This window comes from Rhododendron vialii, chromosome 6a (genome assembly GCF_030253575.1).
Source record: "Rhododendron vialii isolate Sample 1 chromosome 6a, ASM3025357v1".
Classification (NCBI taxonomy): Eukaryota; Viridiplantae; Streptophyta; class Magnoliopsida; order Ericales; family Ericaceae; genus Rhododendron; species Rhododendron vialii.
The window spans coordinates 34,201,803-34,224,591 of NC_080562.1; the positions used below are offsets into that span (position 1 = coordinate 34,201,803).

The 22,789-nt window shown below is 38.2% G+C and overlaps 2 protein-coding genes across 2 annotated transcripts; both read left to right on the forward strand.

Moving 5' to 3' along the window:
• Positions 1–601: 601 nt before the first annotated feature.
• On the forward strand, positions 602–7,662 carry LOC131330738 (zinc finger CCCH domain-containing protein 3-like). The gene is made up of 7 exons (XM_058364422.1): positions 602–1,145; positions 2,188–2,363; positions 2,545–2,598; positions 3,838–3,954; positions 4,099–4,404; positions 6,416–6,661; positions 7,099–7,662. The coding sequence occupies exons 1-7, from the start codon at positions 1,079–1,081 to the stop codon at positions 7,450–7,452; spliced, it is 1,320 nt and encodes a 439-aa protein (XP_058220405.1). The 5' UTR covers positions 602–1,078; the 3' UTR covers positions 7,453–7,662.
• Positions 7,663–20,412: 12,750 nt separating this feature from the next.
• On the forward strand, positions 20,413–21,486 carry LOC131330184 (ethylene-responsive transcription factor 3-like). Its single transcript, XM_058363679.1, has one exon. It carries the CDS (start codon positions 20,598–20,600, stop codon positions 21,270–21,272), a length of 675 nt encoding a protein of 224 aa, XP_058219662.1. The 5' UTR covers positions 20,413–20,597; the 3' UTR covers positions 21,273–21,486.
• The last annotated feature ends 1,303 nt before the right edge of the window (positions 21,487–22,789 follow it).

Below are 22,789 nucleotides of genomic sequence, written 5' to 3' on the forward strand. Positions count from 1 at the left end.
AATTCCGCCTCTCGTGGGACTTGAACTTTGGTCTCCACGGAAAAAGAACACGAGCAAACCATCTCACCAAACATGGTTTCTCATAAGCTCAAAGTGATTTGAAAGGGGTTAAAAAAGTGCATCGAAAATTGTTTGTGTGTGCGTGTGTTTTTTTTAATTTTTCTTACCTTATTGATAACCTAATAGGTTGTTAAAAGCATAATTTGTGGTTGAAAGACAATTTTCTCCCTAGAAAACTTGCCGGAGAACAAGTCGGGACTGTTTGATAAAGGTTTTGAGAGATGACAAGCCCAACGTCCTTTCTTTGAAGGGAATATTCGGTGGCTTGGCGACACCATCACAAATTGGTTTGGAGTGCATACATGCATCAAGGCACTAGTGCTATTCGTTTCTACTAACCTAAATGGACAAAAGTCTTTTTTTTAAAAATAAATTTTTAGACAGATTATTCTTATCACATATACGAACTAAAATACAATTTAACGAAAATAACTTGGGGCGTTCTCGAAACTGGACAAGTCTTAAATAAAAAATTAAAGGAAAATTGGACCACTTTTTTTTTTTCCTTTATATTATTCGTACACGAGTGATGGGAATTTTTAAAGCTGTTTATAGTACTACGTAGTATTTTACAATTTTTGAGGAGAAGTTTCAGACTGAGGAGGAGATCCGAAAATTTTCCCTACTTTCGAATCAAAATCTAAATCGTGAAAGGATACAAAAAGCATCCCACGCAGAGATATTTAGTGAGAGAACATCCAAGAGAGAGAGAGGGAGAGAGAGAGAAGGCCGATTTTCACTGTATCGGAATATATTTGTAGATTTTCCCCCATAGTACATATGTGATTCTTTTCTTCCCCCTCATTGATCAATCGCCAAAACCCTCTGTTTCAGTTTGTTGAACAATCACACGCCTTTTCTCTTCTTCGTCGGACTGTTGATTTTGACAGACTCGTTCGAATCGGTCTCCTTGTTTTTGGCTCGGTTTCGCTCTTTTTTTAGAGAGAGAGAGAGAGAAACTGCTTTTCGTCACCCGTACTACTGTTTTTTGCTTTGTGGTTGAGATCGTGAGGGACCGATGCCGGGAAATCGGCAGGTTCAGAGCAACGGCGTCGTTTCCAATTCGTCCGTCAATCACCTCGAAGGTATAATCTTGGAGTATTATCTCTTACTCGCAATATTTAACATGCTTGAGTTTCAAGCAATGAAGTTAGAGTCGGATCGTGGCTTTTTTTTTCTTCTGCTGCCTCCCCCTTTGTTGAAATCTTAGTTCTCGTTGTCGTCTGTGTTGTTCTTTCTGTTTGTTTGATCGGGTGACGATTCACGATTCTTTCTTTTTTACGTGTTATCAGTCAATAATGCTAGAGATGCTAACGTTTGTGGTTTACTGACTAATGTACCAAATCTATAGCATACTATTTAGTCATTTATTTAATCAATAATGCTAGAGATGCTGAATATAGTTTACTAACTGATATACCAAATCTATAGCATACTAGTTAGTCATTTATTTAATCAATCAATAGTTTTTTTTGTTAAGTAATTAATTAATCAATAGTTTACTAACTAATGTGCCAAATATATAGCATACTAGTTAGTCATTTACTTAATTAATCAATAACGCCACAGAATTCTGAATATGGTTACTAACTAATGTGCCAAATCTATAGCATACTAGTTAGTCATTTATTTACTTTTCCTTAAAATTGCTTTATGTTAATAAATCTCCATCTCTACACAAAATACGTAGTTTAATGCGTATTTAGATGCGCGGCTTATTTTGTATATATGCGGAATTCACTATCTTTTGATCGTGTTGGTGTCCTTGTTGTCATCGTTGTGTTCTTTTTTTTTTTTTGTTTTTTTTTGATTGGGGGACAGATTCGTGATTCTTGCTTTTGATCTGGTAATCACTAATGCTAGAGTTAATAAATAGTTTACTAACTAATGTACCGAATGTGTAATAGCATATTAGTTAGCTATTTATTTAGTTTCCTTAAAATTGCTCTAAGTTAATGCCTCTGCATCTTTACACAAACATAAAACATATTTTTATGTGTATTTAAATACGCGGTTTATTATTATATATTTATTTGCCCGTTAGGACTTGAATATAGATGAGTGTATGTATACTGGGTGATTTTATTGGTCACTGGTGTTGATTTTACCCCTTTGAATACGTTGTAGATGCCATACAGAGGTTGAAAATTCAGACGAATGATAAGCAGGACAGGGGCGAGGTGGCTGATTCAGGCCCCTACCCAGACCGTCCCGGGGAACCAGACTGCATTTTCTACTTGAGGACTGGGCTGTGTGGTTATGGAAGCAATTGTAAATTCAATCACCCCACTTCTCCTAGACAGGTAAACTAGATTTCTGTCCAATTATGTTCATTCTTCGTAGTAACAAGATCGACCTGTTAGAGACACCTTCTTGAAGCTTGTGAACTTGTTATTCTGTTTTAACTTGGTTTGAGCAAATCATCTTTGATTCAGGGTAAGATAGTTTTTAGCTGTGTACAGTAATACTTGAATCTATGTACAGGGCAGTGTGTATAAAGGTGAACTGCCAGAAAGAGCTGGACAACCCGACTGTGGGGTAATTGCCTTTCCTAATTAGAGATGGTTCTCTTTCTACTGCGTTGGTGTTTGTCTTTCCTTTCCCTGGGATATTTGATGTTGGAGTAATAGGGAACCGAATTTTGATTAACGATTACTCAGTGCTTTTATATGCTTTTCATGTGTGAAACATCAAACATTAATCACATTATGCTAGTGGTAGTTGTATTACCACAAGAAGTGCAGCATGATTTGACTCCAACTCAATCTGCCAATGGACTACTTTCAACTGAATAATAATATATAATATTGACTTTATAAACAATGTCGGAGGAGGATTTGCAGTCTGATATTATTTACATTACTTTTTCCGGAAGATCCTTTCTTAAGTGGGCTCTCTAAAATTCAAAGTTTTGAGAGGTGAAAGCGCAAGGCGAAGCTCTTGGCCTCTCATGAAGCGAGCTGTAAACCTCAAGGCGTTGAGGCATAAGCCTTTGGAGGTTTTACTTTTTATTTCTAAAACATAAATTTATCTAAAAAATACCATGAAAAGGGGGGGGATGGTTACAAATAAATAGTAGATAGAATTGACAAAAAAGCATGTTAAGGCATAAAAACATAGTTCATTAATAGATCCAACTTTTAAAAGCGCTCTAAATTGTCTCACATTCCGCGAAAACTCTTCGTCTTTCGCCCTGACAACTTATAATCAATTGATTCTTCACTTACAAAAAGAAGAACCAACTCTTCTGATGCATTAGCCTCCGTCCTCTGGGTGAGAAAGGCGTAAAAGGCGTATGCCTCCATATGCCTCTGACAGATAGCTGAACACCTTTTTGGTTCTCTCCCCAAAAAATCAATGCCCGGGAGTGTTTTAGCTCTGCCTTGCCTTGAGACGAGCCCCAGAATTGCCTTTGAAAACATGGCTAAAATTAAATGTGTTGGTGTTCACATGCTTTGGCCAGACATTTCTTGTACCACATAATTGAGCAGATGTTTCTTGATAAATGTGAGTCTGGCTTTGGAACCAAGCACCATTGATGGTGAAACTTTGTTTTGGCTTTGGGTCAAATATGTCTATGTGTTAACCATAGTAAATTCCTCGAAAGTTGATTTAGTTCTTCTGATTAGCAGTGTACTATTTAGCTAATGAGGAAATGTTCCTTTAGGGGTGAAAATGAAACTATATTTCCCCCATTTTTGTTAAGTGATGGTTTTTAATGGCTTCATGCCTCCATTGATAATCATTAATTTGCTTACTTTTGAATGTGAACTGCAGTATTATCTGAAAACAGGAACCTGCAAATTTGGTTCAGCATGTAAATATCATCACCCACGGGACAGGCATGGTGCTGTACCAGTCCTACTTAACAGTTTGGGCCTACCTATGCGTCAGGTGCTTATGTCACTTGTTCGCTCCTCCTATGGGTCTACACTGTCCTTTCGATTTCATCTATTGCCATATTCGTGACTTATTGGTACATGCTTATTCACTAAAGCTATGAATAAGACTTTTAGATTATTCACTTAATTTTCACAGGAAGAAAAGCCATGCCTTTTTTATCTGAAAACTGGATCATGTAAGTTTGGAGCTTCATGTAAATTTGATCATCCTCAACTTGCATCCGCTGGAACTGCCTTGGCCGTTCCTCCACCTGCTGCCTACGGATCTCCAGGTTTATCAGTTCTGCCTTCGTCTGGGCCAGCTTATATGGGAGGATTTTCAAAGTTGCCATTTTCAAGAACACCATACTTACCTGCTTCAGGTGTACAAGTCCCCCAGACCTATATGCCGGGCCTTATGTCTCCAAGCATTGCACCAGGATATGGCTGGAACACTTACATGGTTAGTGAATGATGTCTTTTACAGGAAAGAAGGTTATTGCCCAGTCAGTTTGTATGGAGTTTAAGCATTTTTAATTCATCTACTCAGGACATTACAGATATGGTTCCAAAGTTCGATTCATAGTATTTTTGGTTGCATACTATTGAAAGGATGTTTACCTTTTTTCTTCCCTTTCTACCTTTCCTTTTTGATGCAATTAAGTTCATCATATTTCTATGTCGGCACCATTATGCTTAGGAATGTTATTGCAATCTTACTCACTTCAACCAAACCAACCTGAGCCGTAACTCCCAATCACTATCTTACACACTGTCAAGCAGAAATTTTAACTCTTCCCTTTTCGGTTTTTATTGCATAGTCTGGACATATACATGATGAAACCACCATGGTTCATGATGATATTGTTGTTTCCAGAAATTGACTCCATCTTGACCCTTGGCTTCTTCTGTATTGGACCCTTTTCTATATAGTAACCAGTGACTGGATTTCAGTATTTGCTTTGTTGCTGAATACTTTAGTGACTAAAGGTTATTCATACACTGCTTGGTGATTTGGAGCACCAACTATATCCTTCCCTTCTGTTTTTTTCCTGTTAATGTGATTTATGGCTGATAAACTTGATTGCTATCGCTTTTGCGTTCTCATTAGGAGAGTGCATTAGAACCCAGTACAAGCATAAACTATTCTGTTCCGGTTATGATTATGATTATGACAAATATTTGGAAAAGTATCCAAACATGATGCTATGATTTTTTCAAGGTGTGTCAAAGTATGTACACTTCTTGTTTTGAAGAAGACGGGATGGACAGAATGATAAACGCATAGGTGGTACATCTGTCTCGATGTTATTAGGTTCATAACCCCAGAAAAGCCAGCTTAGGTGTCATTCCATCGGTGAAATATTCATCAGTGTGAAACAGTGAAAAATGGTTCTCTTGGCCAAGCTCTTAAGTATTGCCTTTGAAAGCTCTCGACTGAAGTTATGGTATCCTACTTTTGTTTTGAAGGTCTATTTGAGTTACTGCTTGAAGAGGGCATACCTCCTTTTTCTTCCTCTGCTATATCCAATTTAAGCATCGACACGCTTGCTACTCATATGGAAACGTGATTGATTTGTGAAATGGTTTAGTTGAGCTTACCGGCAGAGTGCATCTCTCCTTCTTTGCCAACTTTCTTTTTCAGTCTACGGCCCCATTCTCTTCTCTTTGAGCTGGAGTTCTGTCTCAATTGCGACTGAATAGGAAAATCACTTGCAGTAGAATGTACTATTATCCCTCTAAGCATAACCAGGGGGTGGGGGTGGGGGTGAACCTTATAGTTTGGACTTTGGATGACCTATGGTTGGTTAATTTTTTTGGTAATCTTGTTCAAGGAAGACAAAGAACACATATGTCGTTCCCTTCTGATTAAAAGCAGCAACAAAGTGAGATGGGCGAAAATCTCATTCAACTTGTGCTGATATCGTTTATATGTAGTGCACCGCGTTACAAACTTAGAAACTTGAATTTAAGCTACAATTGAAGCCTAAAGCTGCTGTAGGAGTTATTGATCAATTATGCAATTTCCTTTTGTTTGTTTTGTTGTATGTGAACACGAAACAACATGAAAAACCATACATGTTTTGTATGTGTTTGGACTGAGTCTACCGTTTGGTATGCTCAATCGAATGAATTGCTACTTTTTGTAGCATGATCTATGGGTAACATGAGTTAGACTGTTGGATTTATTTGAAGGGAAGAGTCTGCATAGTAGATAGTTATTAGTTACGATTTACGGAACGACTCCTTCCCTTGGTGTTGATTTGTCTTTCTACCTTTAGGTCCCTTACTGATAGTTACCGGTAAAACTATCAACTTGGTATTAATCTGTCTTCTTTATCATCATTACTTACACATTTTGGCATAATCTGAGGTTCTATACTTTCTGCTTTTAGAAATATGCAAGGGAGATAAGTTGTATGGCTTTAGTCGGGATCATCATTAACTGATTCCTAATGTTTTGATAATCTCAGGGCGGCATGAGGTCTGTATCTTCTACTGGTGTTCTTGGATCTGATCTTATTTATGACTCCAAGAATCAGGGTGGGTTGGGCATGTTGCATTTGTTACCTGATAGACCGGAACAACCAGAATGCCGGCAATTCATGAGCAATGGAAGCTGCAAATATGGATCTGATTGCAAGTACCATCATCCTAGAGAAAGGATTGCTCAATTGGCAACAAATTCTCTAGGCCCACTTATGCTTCCATTGAGACCTGTAAGTTGTATACCTATTGCATTGCGCGCACTATGTTTCTCAATTTGGGTACCATGCACATAGTTTTGGTTGCTGTTTACAAAAAAACATTTTGCAGTTTTTTTTCTCGTAATTTTTTGTAAACACAACACTCTTTGTTTTCATCTCTTGATTACATTTAAGCACAAATAGTTTTCGAGATTTTGGGAAAAGATTTCAGGTATTTTGCTATAGGTTATTTCCCGAAAGGTTTTCTGAAATATGTTTCGAAATCCGTCAACCAAGCAAGTTATCTGAAAAGTGCTACGGAAAACTGATTCAAAAACAAAAACCAAACAGGACTGGATATCCAAGTTAACGAGGGTAAGTTTTCTTTGTGTGAAATCCTGCAGAATTTGGTCGAATGCTTCAATGTGTTTGGTTGATTTTGAACTTTGTATCTATTTTTTACTATGCAGGGTATACCAGTATGTTCATACTACAGCTTGTATGGACTCTGCAAGTATGGTCCCACGTGCAAATTTGATCACCCTTTGCCTGGATATTCTTATGACTATGGTTTGAGTTATCCGACCGTTTTTCATCCACCTCTATTGCCATATCAGAGTAATTCACCCATGTTCCTCTCATCAGACACATCTCTATCAAAATCATCTAAAGTTCCTGATCGGAGAAGGAAGCCCGAGGCTGATAGCGATGGGAAGAATCAAAACGTTGATACTGAAACCCCAGATGGTTCATTAGAACAGCCTAGTTCTCCACCAAATCCGTTGCCAGCTCCTTCAGAACTTCCTCAGGACCAATCTGATTAATGTTATTTCTCGGCCTTTTTGTCACCTTTCATTTTGCTGCTGAGTTTGTCGGACAAACATTTTGATGACTTCTGCCTCCGATCCCCCTTTCACCTGCGGTTATGTAAAATGGGATGGGTTGTTTTGGGGTACAATTAATGTGAAGGAAACCTGGGGGGTTTTGGAAGGCTCTTTTTGTGGTGAATAAAAGCAGGTGAAATGTTTTTGTAATTTCCTTTTTCGTTTTATTTTATCCAGAAGTTCGGGTAATTTATGCAGATTATATGCACTGCAATTTCATCAAAGCATTGTTGTGGAACGTGAATGTTTTGCAGGTCACGGCTCTGTATCCTTTTTCGTTTTTCGTGACATCCCGTGGTATTTATATATGACATGGACCATAAAGCTTGGTTACATGATAGAAATGTGAAGGCTTAATTCTTCAACATAATGGGGAAATACCCGTGTAGGGAAGTAGTTTCAAAATATTCCCAATGAACCCACCTTTCACCCAAGAGGAGTAGTTTTGAAGTGTCAAACGGCTCATGGCCGGTTTGGCTTAATAAGAGCAAGTTTACCGATTGTTAGGTAAAAATGCTAGTAAACATGTATTTTTTTTATTTTACATATCATGTCTCTTTCATTTTACCTGGGCATATACCTATGCTGCTGCAGGGTGTTTTTGTGTATTTGACCCTCTAAAATGCCTAAAAATGCACTTTGACTACTCTGATACACTTGCTCTAAATACCGTAGAACTATTCACTAGGTATTGATTATTTTATTCTTTTGTGCTCCTTTTGCAGTTTCTCTCTTGTCTAATTGGTTACTTTTTTTTTTTTGTACTTTACCACATAATGAACTAATAATATTATATTCAGGGATAGATAAAATAGAGAGTATTGGTGTAGTGTTGAAAAAAATATGAGTAGATAAAATGAAAAATATACACTATTCACCATTTTTTTTACCTAATGACTGGTAAACTTGCTCTTAAGAGCATGTACACCAAGGGATATGTATTTTAGCTACATAAGAGCATGTACACCAATCCCTCTATATCCCACTTTTAGGTTAAATAGAGAGGAATTTCTCAAAAAGGGGTTGCACCAGCCTAGCTATCAACATAGGTATTTTACAAAAACCCACTGTGGCTCTCCAAAAAAAAGCTAGGCACTGTAGCAAAGGAAAAAAATAAACAAATATTTTCTCTGATGCAAGCCTCTTCTTCTCTCTCCTCCAAGAGCCAAACGCAGTAGAATCTTTTTATTTTATATAATTCTTAAATAGTGATAGAGAGGGTGTAATAGAGAAGATTGATGTAGTGTGTAAGTAAAAAGTGAGTACGTAAAATAGAAATTACACTTTTTAACTAGGTATTTTAGCTACCATTGGTGTACATGCTCTAAGGGCATGTACATCAATGTAGCTATATGTGATCAATTAGGTAAAATACCTAAAAATCAATTGCAGCAGAATAGCAAAACTGGAAGGTAAAATACCTTTGATGGAATTGCTCGGGAAACTACCGAGGAACTGTTCATAGCTATACATTAATTTATTGGTTTTTTTTTCCTCTCTCCCCCCCCCCCTCAAGTCTCTCTTTCTTCCTCTCTAATTTACTGTTTATAGTATACTTTATATTATTTTATAAAAATAGAGATAATAATAGAGAGCATTGGTGTGGAGTTGAGACAGATTAATAGGTAAAATAAAAAAAGTGGGTTATTGGATAGGTAAAATACATTTTGTTGGTGTACATACTCTAATAGTGCATTTTTTCTATTTTACCTACTCAAATTTCTTTCAACCTCGTACCAATCTTCTCTATTATCATCTCTATCCTTATAAAATAGTATAAAACATTACCCTTTTCTCTCTCTCATTCTCACACACAGAGATTGAGAGGAGAGAGAAACGTGTATGAGTGAAACATAATAATAAATTATTGTTTACCTAGTGCACAATTGCTCGACAGATCTACCGAGGTACCATCCATCAAGCAATAATTTTTACATTTTACCGAGATTGGTGCACAACTATTTTTTAGTTCTCAGTCGGTATTATAGCTAAAAAGTGTAATTTACCTCACCTTGTGTACATGTTCTAAGAGCAAGTACATCAAACAATCTAAAATGCCTTTTTCTCTATTTTAGAGAGAAAAATCACAAAAACATGTTTGCACCAGATTAGATAAAAGAAGAGGTAAAACCTATTTGTGAACAATTCTTAGTAATTTTTTCCTAAGAACTGTTCATACTCTTTTCTTTTTTTATTGTTTCTTCTCTTTCCTTCCTCCTTTCTCCTCTCTTTATTTTTAATATTGGAAAAAGGAAAAAAAATTTAATAGATGATAGGTAAAATGGATTGTGTTCGTATAGTTGTAAAAGAAAAAATTGATAGCTAAAATAGAATTAAGAACTGTTCACAGGATAGTTTATCTTTACACTAGTAAACTTGCTCTAATAGCTATCCATTTCTTCAAATCTATTTTACCTTCTCCTTTAACTCATCTACTGCAGGTGACTTTCTGTATTTTTGTTAGGTAAAATAGCTAAAAAAAACATTATGCCTCATTCGGTAAACTTGCTCTAAGGAGTTGGCTACTTTATTTTAGCCATACCAACCATCAATTAAGGTACACCCCATCAAGAGATTGGAGTACCAATTTCAAGGACAAAGAGAGAGAGAAAGTTCAGAAAGGTTAATGGTACATATTTAAAATCTGTATCAGCGCGTACGAAAGTCATTTTGGATCTGTTTCGCGTCTAAAAATAATAATTGGGACAGTTCATTTTGTTTAAAATACTTTGTTTATGATCCCTAAAAAAAAAACTCAATCCCATATCGTTTATGGGGTCTATAAAATGTCACATTTTGTCCCAGAATTCAAGCCTAAATTTTGGGACAAAATGGAAAGTTTCGTTGATGTCCTAAACAATACAGGATTGAGCTTCTTTTTTGCAGGGCCTATAAACAACATATTTTAAACAAAATGAGCAATTTTGATCATTTTTTTAGGACCCAAAAGGGCTTTGTACGCGCTGGTACTAATAGCATCTCTGGAGAAAGTTTATGTTCATTTTTTTTTAAGAAATAGAATCATATTATATTAATACTAAAACAATTGCAACAAGAAGGGAAAAAAAAAAACCAACAGCAGCAAAAGTACACAGAAAAGAAAAAAACAGCTTCGGTGTCGGACCCATCAATCTGCTTGTAGGGAAGGGTGGAGAGTCCATGGATGTCTTTCTCGGTAAGCTTGTTCCCGCTGCTAGATCGTCAGATTTGCTACTGGCGCCTTCACTGCCGTTGCCAGAAAGCTCAAAAATCCGTCACCAAACTGTTCAGATTCAAGAGCCTAAAACCCTAAACCCTGAGATGCGTGTGTATTTTAAACTCATCCCTAGAAATCGAAATCAATTTAGTTTGTTGAGTCTTTAATTTTTTTTTTTTATGACACGTTGTTGAATAATAAATATGAGTGTTATGATTATTGAATGGCCGAACAGAACAAGTTAAATGTGTTTTACTACTATTCTTTTAGAACAGTTAGACTTTTATTTTATTTTTCTTTTAGCTGAAAATACGGACGAATCTCAGAACACTTGGCTGAAATTCTGGAATTTTGATCAGCGGCATGCACACAAAGACCCATGAAATCATTTTGCTCAACCATTTTATCTTCAATTATTAGTACTATTATCAAACCGAAAGCCATTTTATGTGGGGTGGCTCCCTGCTAAACTACAATAACGTGTGAGCAACTGTGTGTGATTTTGTGTGTTGGAGTATTTTTCAAACAGAAATAATATTGGTACCGACCCCGTCAGTACCGAAATAATAGAGACGGCCGCACCGGGCCGTCCCTACGATTTCGGTACCGACGGGGTCGGTACCTGTAGCATCACTCTTTTTCAAATAAAAAGTGCTATGAACACAGACTGAAAGTGGAAAGGTTCAAACATAACTACTATATCTGAAATTATATAACATATAGCAGTATTGTTGTAGGAAAGGTCAAAATTATTTTAGTTCACCAGATCAGAGCTTTGACCACATCATCAGAAGACATGTGGCACTTGCAGATGAGTGACACGCGGCATATAGGGTCGTGGCAGGTAGGCTCGCGCTAGGGTCATGGCAAACAGGCTCGCGCCTGTTGGAGATGCAGACAACTTTCAGCAATAGATAGGCTTGCGCCAAGCGAACTTGCGGACAGGTAGGCTCCCGCAAAAAGGGCCGCGGACAAGCAGGGTTTGCTACAGGATGGGTCCAGCAGAAAGGGCCACGGACAGTTAGGGTCAGCGGAAGGGAGGGTTTAGCGGCAGGGCCGCTGACTAATAGGGTTGCAGACAGGGCCGCAATAGGATGGGTCCAGCGGAAAGGGCCCCGGACTGACAGGGTCGCGGACAGGTCCGCAGCAGGATGGGTCCAACGACAGGGCCGTAGACTGGTAGGGTTGGGAATAGGCCGGCGGTAGGATGGGTCCAGCGGCAGAGCCACAGATTGACAAGCTCACAAACAGGGCCGCGACAGGGTCGTGGACAGGCTAGGTTCGCGACAGGATGGGTCCAGTGGAGGTTTTGGTCTCTGCCTATAAATACTAGTGTTGGTATTCATTTGGGGAAGGAGACACAGACAGGGAAAAGAGATGAGACAGAAAGATTTCTAGAGAGAGAGAGAGTCATCTTCTCTAAAGAGAGAAGACATATTTCCAGAGAGAGGGAAAGACAATCCCCCTGAGAGAAGATGGAACTACGTTTGACTTGATTTCCTGTACACTAGGATACGTAGGCAACCCTGATGACTCGGGCTCGATCTCCTCGATCCCTCCAAATCACTCCTCCATTCCTTCATTCAAAACGCTAACCATTCTTTATCTCTCTAGCACATTTTATTCTCATGAATATTTTGGGCTCTGTTTTGAACCCCGAGGAGATCGAGTATGATTTTGACCACTCCTACAATTGCTATGTGTCCAAATCTCAAATCTGTACCCGCGCGTATGGATTTCTTTGAGACTCATTTCGAATCCCATAAAGATAATCGAAGCTATTCATTTAATTAAAAACATTTTATTTAGGGTCCTTGAAATAGATCAACTCTATCAGATGTTGGTAAGGGTGTTGGATGAATTCAGGCCAAAATTTTTGAAGCAAAGTTGAATATTTTGTAAACATCATTATCGATTTTCGATTGAGTTAAATTTTTTAGAAGGACCCTAAAAAAACATCCCGACTACGGCCACTGACAGGTGTGCACCGATGGTGCATGCTCCGGCATGCGAAACTCACTCTAGATCCCGTACGGATGATCCGAACTGTTCAATAGTTTAGAAAAAAAAAAAACTAGTGGGCTTGTGAAATATTTGCTTAATTGGATATGTATAGGTGTTCGATCCAATCTTTCAATTTCTTATTCAAGTTACAAAGTTATTTTTTTAAATTATTGAGCGACATCATCTGTGCGGAGCCCCGCGTGCCGGTCTTGGCACCGTCGACGCCCTTAGCATTTTTGCTAAAAATGAGTGGTTCCGATGTGTCATTTTGAAACTTAGAGACGAATTTTGAACGATTTGTACCCCTAGCAGGTTCTGTAACGCCCCGATTTCTCAAGGGATTTCGGAAACATTAACCCTAAAATACACTGAATTTTACAAACTATTAGGCCCTTATTTATCCTTATACAAAAATTACAATTTCAAAATAATACAAAAATCTATGTACATTTACTTAATAAAAGCAATTCCAGAGCGACTCTAATTTTGACTCGAATTTCAAGCAACGTTGGCCCAGACTCCATTCCAGGGGTCCCACCTGTATCAACTGCTCCACTGTGGAATCCTGCACACTCTGGCAAATTGAACGCCGAAGCAAACGATTTGCCAGGATACAAACGTATCCTGAGTGATAATTCACCAAGTAGAAATCTTAAAACCCAATACCACAATATGCATATCAACAATATAATAATTCATAATACACCGAATGTACAAAATAATAACACATCGTCTTTTTCTTTACTATCCATTATCTTACATGTAATCTAAGGATTCTCTCTGCGAGATCCTTTCCTCCCATATCCACTAACTACAATCGTCTCATGGGTCCACTCTTCCTCTTGCTTGTCCTGCACCAGGGTCCTAGGTGAGCGCACCTAAGTTATGTACCGAGTATGTTCTTACTTAAGACCATAACAGGAGGATCGAGTCATCCCATGACGTATCGTACATTAGGGTCGGACATCCACTACCCCACGCTAACTATAACCGTCTCATGGAACCCATTTTCTTCCTCAAAGAGAAACTTTCCATGACGTATCATACATTAACGTCTCACTAACTATAACCGTCTCATGGGACCCATTCTCTTCCTCGAAGAGAAACTTTCCATGACGTATCATACGTTAGCGTCACAACACCGGGCCCCTCAAGTAACCCATTTCAACACAGGGCCCCATAGATTACCCTTGCCATCACCATGGCTCAAATCACAATCCACACAATCACACTTCCAACACTTTATCAATTTCCATTTACTTAACATCGTCTACATGAGTCACTACTCGTAACCACCCAGGGAACCTATTTGTCCAATCTACAGCCACAACAAAATATCACACAGTTCAACATTTCAACTAAAAGTACTAACAACACATAACCATGCGATAAAATTAATCATGTCATAGAATTTATCATGCGAGTAACAAAATAATATTCAGTCAAACAATTAATTACTACACTTAAAATTAAGTCTATTTCTCTCATTTAGAAATTTTATAAAACATTTCTACTATTTAAACATTTTCTTTAACTCTCATACTATTTATAGATTTTACAAACTAATTTTTTTTATTGAAAAAAAATACTTATTGCAAAATTTAGTATTTACTAACTATATTAAATATTAATATGAGATTTTTATAACAACAAAATTATGAGAGGCTATTCTAGTTAATATTTATTAAAGTTAAAGATTAACTAATACATAATCTAAAATATTTCTTGTTTACAATTTAAATAAATTTTTACTAGTAAAATATTCTTGTGAATATTTTATAAACATTTATCTACCCCAATAATTTATTAAACACGTAAACGTTCACTCAATACAAATCAATAATGCATAATCAATAATAATTTCACAATCAAACACTTGTTAAACGATCATAAATTTTCACAGGGTATAACACTAATCATTCTAGCACAACCGGACTAAATTTTAATATAAATAGGGTTAAAAATAAATTGACAATTTAACAGCAGGTCATCATCTTCAATAAACTTTAAATCTAAGTAACTCCGTTAAAATGCAGATAAAGGTATCAGGTTTCCGAAAAACTACCTCAAACGCGATTCTAAGTCCGGATAAGTGTTGTACGGAGTCCGTAGATCGCCATGGTGGTTTTGAGATATCGAGGCAGCGTCCGGCGGCACTCCGACAGGGCTCGCAGCGGCGGTGTACTCACGAAACTCACGGTGTGCACACACCTACGGCCACAACTCTCTCTCTCTCTCTCTCTCTCTCTATTCTAGACTCAACAATAGAATTGGGAGTGAAATAATATACTGGTGTTCAATTTTTGGATTGTGTGGGTATGTATAATAAGAGATAATAAGATAGTAAGAAGGTGAGGATAAATGTAGAAGTGGTGGAATGAGGAAGGAGAGGGATACTGATAATGATAAAAGGATAGGAGACAAGTGCCACATTTGGGGGGAGTTTTCAATTCTAATGTATGTGGACGCATGTATGTACATTGTGAGAATGTATCTGGACGCTTTTATGTATAGGATGAGAGATAGAGAAGTGGAGAGTTAGTTTGAATAGAGTTCTACTTAGGGTTTAGATAGGAAAGATAAGAGATGAATATGAATCACTGATTTCCTGTATATCTAAAGTTTAAATACATATCTTATTCAATAGTGCAAAAAATATCAATTATACACAAAATAATATATTTTAATTATTCAATCTAATTAATTATTGAATTACAAATTTAAAAATATAAATTTGTATTAAAAAAAATTGGATCAAAAATCCGGATCGTTACAGGTTCAGACCCCCATTTGTACCCCTAGCGTTTCTGCTTAAGAAATCAACGTGCATCAATAATTTTAAAGACAAGTATACCCTCTTCTTTTTTGGGTAGAAAAACACAACTATACCTGAATACTCCTAATAATGTGTGGCTTGCTGAATCGATTTCAAAATAAATTAATCTGGGAGGAATTTTCCGGTCCCATCCGATATATTCCACGTGGTACTTGTTCGGCACATTCGGACTGTTCAATACACTTTAGACGGTTTGAATTGAAACCCTCTCTCTCTTCTCACCCCAACACTTTCTCTTTCTTTTTTTCTCTTCAAATCCGAGCGATCCTAAAACACAACGGACAACTCGAATTTAACGAATGGACATTACATGATACCTACCCCACCCGGCACTGAAATTTTTTTCCCCAATCTGGAGAGTGGGACATGCGGAACGGAATGCTATAGATAGAGCCCAACACACTCAACGCAGCGCATGCACGCTGCTGTCCTTCTCTTCCCTTCCCCCGCCCCCACCGGCACAATCACCGACCAGTCAAAAAGACAAAAAGAAAAAGAAAAGAAAAGAAGCCTCTGACCAGCGGATCAAAAAAAAAAAGCCTCTGACCCAATACCCATCTCTCTCGAGAAATTTTCCGGTGCCACCGTGCCAGGTGGGTATATTTCATATGTTATCCGTTCGGCACATTCGCGTCGTCAAATACACTTTTGAACGGTTCAGATTAAAACTTTATCTTTCCTCTCATCTCAACACTTTCTCTCTCTCCAAATTCGAGCCGTCCAAAAATACAATGAATGGCTCGGCGTTCGAGCGGGCACCACTGGTACCCGTCCGGCACTGAAATTTTTTCCATCTCTTCGTTTTCTATTCGGTGTAGCTAACCTAAGTCCCGGTCAGATGCCGGCGCGTCGTTGCCCAGCAAATCATAATAAGAGTGTGCAAGAGCTAGGCTATCGTGCGGTTAGCTCCACGACTCTTCTCTCCTTTATCAGACCGCCTCCTCTAGCTCACACAACTCAGGCTCACACACTATCATCATTTCGGGGGACAGACCATGCACACAGATCGGCATGCGGAACTCACTCTTTGGTTCCGTACAAATGACCTGAATCGTTCATTAATCTTAAAATATTTTTTGAGTGATTTCACAAAAAATCTGCTTCAAAAAATAATTGCAAGTGCTTGATTCAATATATGAATTTATTGGTCCCGTGCAATTGATCTCAACCGTTTATTAATTTTAAATTATTTTCTTGAGTGATCTCGCAAGTGCCTAATTCAATATACGAATTTTTCGTTGAGAATTCCGAAAGTGGCCCTGCACGCCAATTTGGTGCTTCTCGATAGCCGAAAAAAATACCAACGATGGGACTTGGGAGACGGGATACCACAAATCTGGCCGACCCGTCCTATCCCGTTGTCATTCCTACGAGCTCATTATGTGCACGTGAATTGATTCTAGTTTTCCTTTTCTTGATCTACAAATAATAAATACAGTATGTTTCTATTTTTCCTCTCCCCAAAAAGACAAAATAGTTTAGGGATGAGCAAAAAATCTGTCAAACTGCGAATTCAGTTCAAATCAATTCAAACAGAATGATTTGGTTTGGTTTTTTAGTAATGTGGTTTGGTTTCATTTTAAAAAAATTAGAAACCGTGTTAAATGGTTTGGTTTGTGGATTTACGTTAATAGTTTCGATTCCAAATCGATCCAAACCATATATGTTATATATATAATTTAGATACAACAAGTATATATGGGAGTTATAGTCAACTAATTTCCTAAATTAATAATCTATTCAATCCACCGTCCTATTCAATATTCATTTATTACCAAAATTATTTAGCACAAATTTCTATGGATCCTCTATCACAACCCATTTCTATAATTTTGGTACGCCAAAAGCACATGGTATATATGAAGATATAATGCTCCATTTAGTGAATAGTGATTCCACCGCTCAATTAGTTCCTAAATTTTTCTATACTTCTTAAAATGAAAACCAATTCAAGTTATCTCTGCAATTTTGAATACTTTAAATAGTTTACGAAGATGATATTTCAGTTTCAAGTAAACCGTGGTTTGAAATCGAAATCGAACCGTAGTCTAATGGTTTGGATTGGATTGGTCCTATACTTTTTGTGGGTTGATTCGGTTTTCCAAATTCATAATCCGTAAATAATGGTTTGGTTATTGATTTATTATTATAAAATCGAACCAATCTGGTCTATGCTCACCCGTACAAAATACTGTATACAATAACTGCAAACTACCACGATTCACGTAACGTAACAAATAAATTTAATGTGCAACATTGCTTGAAGGCTACACTTCGAAACGATCATGAAAATTTTACAGAACGGATGGTGGAAGGTGAAAGGAGCCAATACTCTTTAATGGACACATATAACCTCGTTAGGGGTGTAAAACAAGCGAGTCAAGCCGAGTCGAGCTCTATAGTGCTCGAGTTCGGCTAGTTTATTAAACGAGTCTGAAAGTCGAGTTCGAGTTCAGCTCATTTGTAAACGAGTCAAGCCTGACTAATATACTTAACGAGCCGAGCCTTTACAAACGAGCCGGATTTTTGAGTGTCGAGCTCGGTATGTAATGTGAAATGAGAGAGAGAGAGAGGTATGTAATGTGAAATTCACTGCACCTTTGACAGGCCAATAAATATGGCACAATTTGCTTGTGGCTTGGAAAACACTTCGGAATCCCGTGGTCCATTCATCCATTGATCTCGATCATCGCCTCAAGTTTTTTTCCCTCTCTTCTTTTGTGGTTACTCAGTGATCTAGGTCTGAACCGGATTCTACCCGCGTCCGTCAAGATCCGAATTCGATCTGATTACGAACAAACTAAATCCGATCCGAAACAGGTCTTCGCAAGTATGTTCAAATCGATTCGGATCCGAATGAAAACCACCTTATCTTTTTAAGGTCAAAATGACACGACTTTTCATAACAAACAAACAAAATGAGGTGGATGAATGATTAATTACCTTTACGCTAATGCTTAACATGGGTATTTATTTAATTTGGTTAAGCGAAGCTAGTGATAAAACAAAAGGCTCAATTTCCCCTTATGTTTAGTAGGAGTATATCTTATTTAAGACATTGTTATTATTATTTAAATAAATATCTAGGAGTATGTTTGTTTGTGTATGAGAATTAGTTGAAGCTAATCAATTCATCAAAATAGACTATATATAATAATTATATATTTATAAGTCTTTTATTTCTATGTGACCTGCGAAATTTAAAATTGTGAGGTGACTATCCTAACTAAATATCTAGCTTGAGCAGACGGACACTGCACGTTTTTATTGGATGCGATGCGTTTGATGGTGTTAGGCAATATAATAATGAAAATATCTCAATGCTGACCAGACTACGTTGATTATATGTGTGAATGCCCATAAAGACAGCCCATTGAATTATGACTGTATTTGTTCAGAATAACAATGGGTGAAGTAATTACATGTATCGATGATTTGGTATTCTCGTTTTACTGGAATTTGTTTTTTTGTTTTTTGTTTTTAGTCACATTATTCATACCGAGAATATGCGGCCGTGGAAGAACACAAGTATCGGGATTACATCAAACTGAAAACGAGTCAACAATTACTATAAACTCATCTAAACTCTCTCACTCTCTCTCTCTCTCTCTAGAGAACTTTCCTCCGACTAAGATTTTGCTAGGGCAGCGGGGGTAGCTGCCACGTTCCACCTCCCCCTCCCCCTCCCCCTCCCCCTTCTCAATCTCATTACCTCCTTTCCTCGATGTCGCCTTTCTTGAAGGATCTCTGCCCTCCTTGCCATTTCTTACCTCTACCCCTCCATCCTTTCAATCATCTTCGACAGTGTTTCGGTGGCTTGGCTTTGCTCCAGAGGCTACAATTCTACGCTCTTTAGTCCATTCGACGTTGTCTCTTTTCTGGCCGATTTGTCTCTAGTTCCTTAATTTCACATTCAACTTTCCCGGTAGGTGCAGATCCGGCGAGTTTGGGGTTTGATGGGGCGTTGGCAAAATGAAAAGAAGGGAAGCCAATGGATTTATTTACTATTTTTCAATTTTTTTGGTGTTGGTTTGTGAGTTTGGTGCTGGTGTTGGTTCATTGGAGTACATCAAGTGTCCGTTCTCAAGATCAGAATTGTGAGGTTCTGGCGATAGAACTTAGGAAGCTAGACCTTCTGTTTGGTTATTGATTCATTTTGGGAGAGATAACGAACTTTTTTTATGTATTCGATTATTTCGTATGATTGACAATGAAACTTCTACCATTTTAACCAAAAAAAAAAAACTAAACGATAACCTCATTAAGGGAGAAATAATTTTAGTTTAGTTTTTCAACAATTCATAATGTTTTTCAACTAAAGTTACAAACTTGTACTCCTACTACGGAGTACCCATCGGAATATGGGGCCACGTCGGGATTTCGCATGAATGATCCAAACCGTTGATTAATTTTAAAGTATTTTTCAAATGGCTCTGTAAAATATAATCCCAATCGGATAACTTCAAATACTTGATCCAATGCACTATTTTTTCATTCAGAAAACAAGATCCCGGATTCTAAATGAAAAAGAAGTACATTAGATTAAAACACTTCCAATTACCCGATTAAACTAATTTTTTATACAGCCACTTAATTTTTACTTTTAAAATTAATGAACGTTTTGAATCATTTGTGCGAGACTCTAAGGTGGGACACGCATGATGCAACCCGGTATGTACACCATCGGTACAGATAGTCGAGTTGAAAAAAAATGCCGTCAACCTTCATACACGGTACCTATATCGTTTCTGCGGATACATACACCCCCCGTAGTCATTTCGTCACCCCATTCTGTATCTCCATCTTAAACAAAGGACAGAAATAATAATTAAAAAAAAAAAAAACTCCTTTGAGGAAATAAAAACCGAAACTCCCACAGAGAGAAAAGGAAAACGATAAAGCAGAGAGAGAGAGAGAGAGGAGAGAGAGACATAAAAATGATGGAGAGAGAAGAACAAGAATAATAAAATTCACCCCAAGGAGGTGGTGGTAGTATCCCCAATTCAATTCAAAACCTGCCATCTCCGATCTAAAATTCACCCCCAAAAAATGGTCATGCGAGGCGGCCGGACACCGGCGCCAAGAAACGATGCCGTCGCCGCCTCAGACCCTGATCACCCAATCGGACCATCGAGGAACGCCGCCGTTTCTCCCCCGGATCACCAGCCCAAATACAGGGGCGTCCGGAAGCGGCCTTGGGGCAGGTTCGCGGCCGAGATCAGGGACCCAATCAAGAAGACCCGGGTGTGGCTCGGCACCTTCGACTCCGCCGCAGAAGCCGCCCGCGCCTACGACTCCGCCGCCGTCTCCCTCCGCGGGTCCAAGGCCAAGACCAACTTTCCCCTTTTGCCCCTCCCTATCCCCGATATTATTACCAACTCGAACGACCACCCGATCCACAACAACGACAACAATCACGTCCAATCACGTCCCGCCACGAGTAGCCTCAGCAGCACCGTGGAGTCGTCCAGCGGGCCCAGGCCCTCGGTTCCGCCGCGGTCGATGAGGGCGGCTCAGCAACAGCACCGGTTCAAACCACCGGTTCGGCCGGAGGAGTGCCGGAGCGACTGCGACTCGTCGTCTTCGGTGGTCGACGATTGTTGTCAGAACGATCCCACGTCGAGGTTTCAGAAATCTGTAGTGTTTCCGTTCGATCTCAACCTGGCGCCGCCGGCGGACGCCGGCGACGACGATGATTTACACGCCACGGTCCTGCGCCTCTAAATGGATCTGTTTTTGTACTATTATTGTTTGTTTGTTTCCATTTTTTCTTTTTTCGTATAGGGGATTAACAAAAATCCGAAAGGGAAGAAAAAAATCACGATCCATTTGGGTGCTGGGACATGGGTTTTTCCTCTCTTGATCTGATTCTTCTTACCCATCTTTGTACACAATTATTACTAGTATAATTTTTGGGGTCAATTTTCCCTTTTTGTTACTAGTTTCCATTTTATTTTCACGCAGAGGATTGAATAACCAAAAGAGAAGGAAGAAAAAAATCATGATTCAATTGGGTGCTGTGAACAAGGTTTTTTCAACCTTGTGGGTTTCACACAACCTGGAAGTGAGCCCCGATCACTTCCAGTGAGCCCTGCGCGCCGATCAGTGTACCATAGGTGCATCCATGATTGGTGCCCGTAGAATTGTTTGCATATTCTCAGATCGAATTTACAGACTACAATTGGATGAGTAGCAGAGGTGAATTGTGTATTCGATATTGAGGATTTTTTTCCCTTCTTGATCTGATTCTTGTTACCAATCTTTGTTCCACTACGATTTCGTATACCAAACCAAACCGAGTCTTGTGGACTTGTCAATTGGGATAAGCTAACGATGATTTCGTATGCAATTGCAATATTCACAGTTTCTTGATTCATGTTTGATGCTGAAATGAGATTTGAGAGATTAGAAGTATTTTGACTATGCTGGGATTGTTGATTTCACATGGACAACCGTTTTCTTTTTGGCGACATTTCATATGGACATGAGAGTTATTGTTCACACTAATGAATGGGGATGCAAAATTTCTCCATAAGTGTGAACAACATGAAAATTTGCCACAACTTGTTAACCAAAAAAATTAGGGGAAATATCACCTTATTAGCAATTTTAGTTAATTTTAGTTTGTTTTCCTAAGTAGTGACGATGGCTCCGTCCTCGGTTAATCTTTTCAAATGTCATTGTCGTATGCTCTTGCTCTCAATTCTTACATTGCCTTTACGCTCTTGATTTTTTCTCTCACGAATTTTATTAGGTTGTGATGTATGTCAAAAGCTCTTTCACGCTCGCACTTTCGCTCACGCACGCAGATTAATTCTGTTATGTGTTTTGATCGAACTATTGTTGGTTAGATGTCAGTGAACTATACATTGAAAACACATGGGGTTAGTCATTTCTCATATGCAAAAGGAATATTCTCATTAAGAACAATCTCATTGGATGTCATTGAAATTTGTCCTTCTTAATTTACTCCTTAATTTGTAAGCAACAAGAAGGAAAATAAAATACTCATGGAGAGTACCAGAATTTCAATAAATCTAAGGTTTAAACCAGTAAACATCCTTCAAATGGTTTGGCAAATTCTACGGAATAAAACGATGGGAGTCATTTTCAATTTATATTTCCTGGTCAAAATAACAACATAAATTTGGTCAAGACGTTTGTGATCTCTTGCAAAGGCCTACAGAGATATTTTGCAATCTTGAAATTCTATTTCTTTTTTCCCAACTCTGACATTCCTA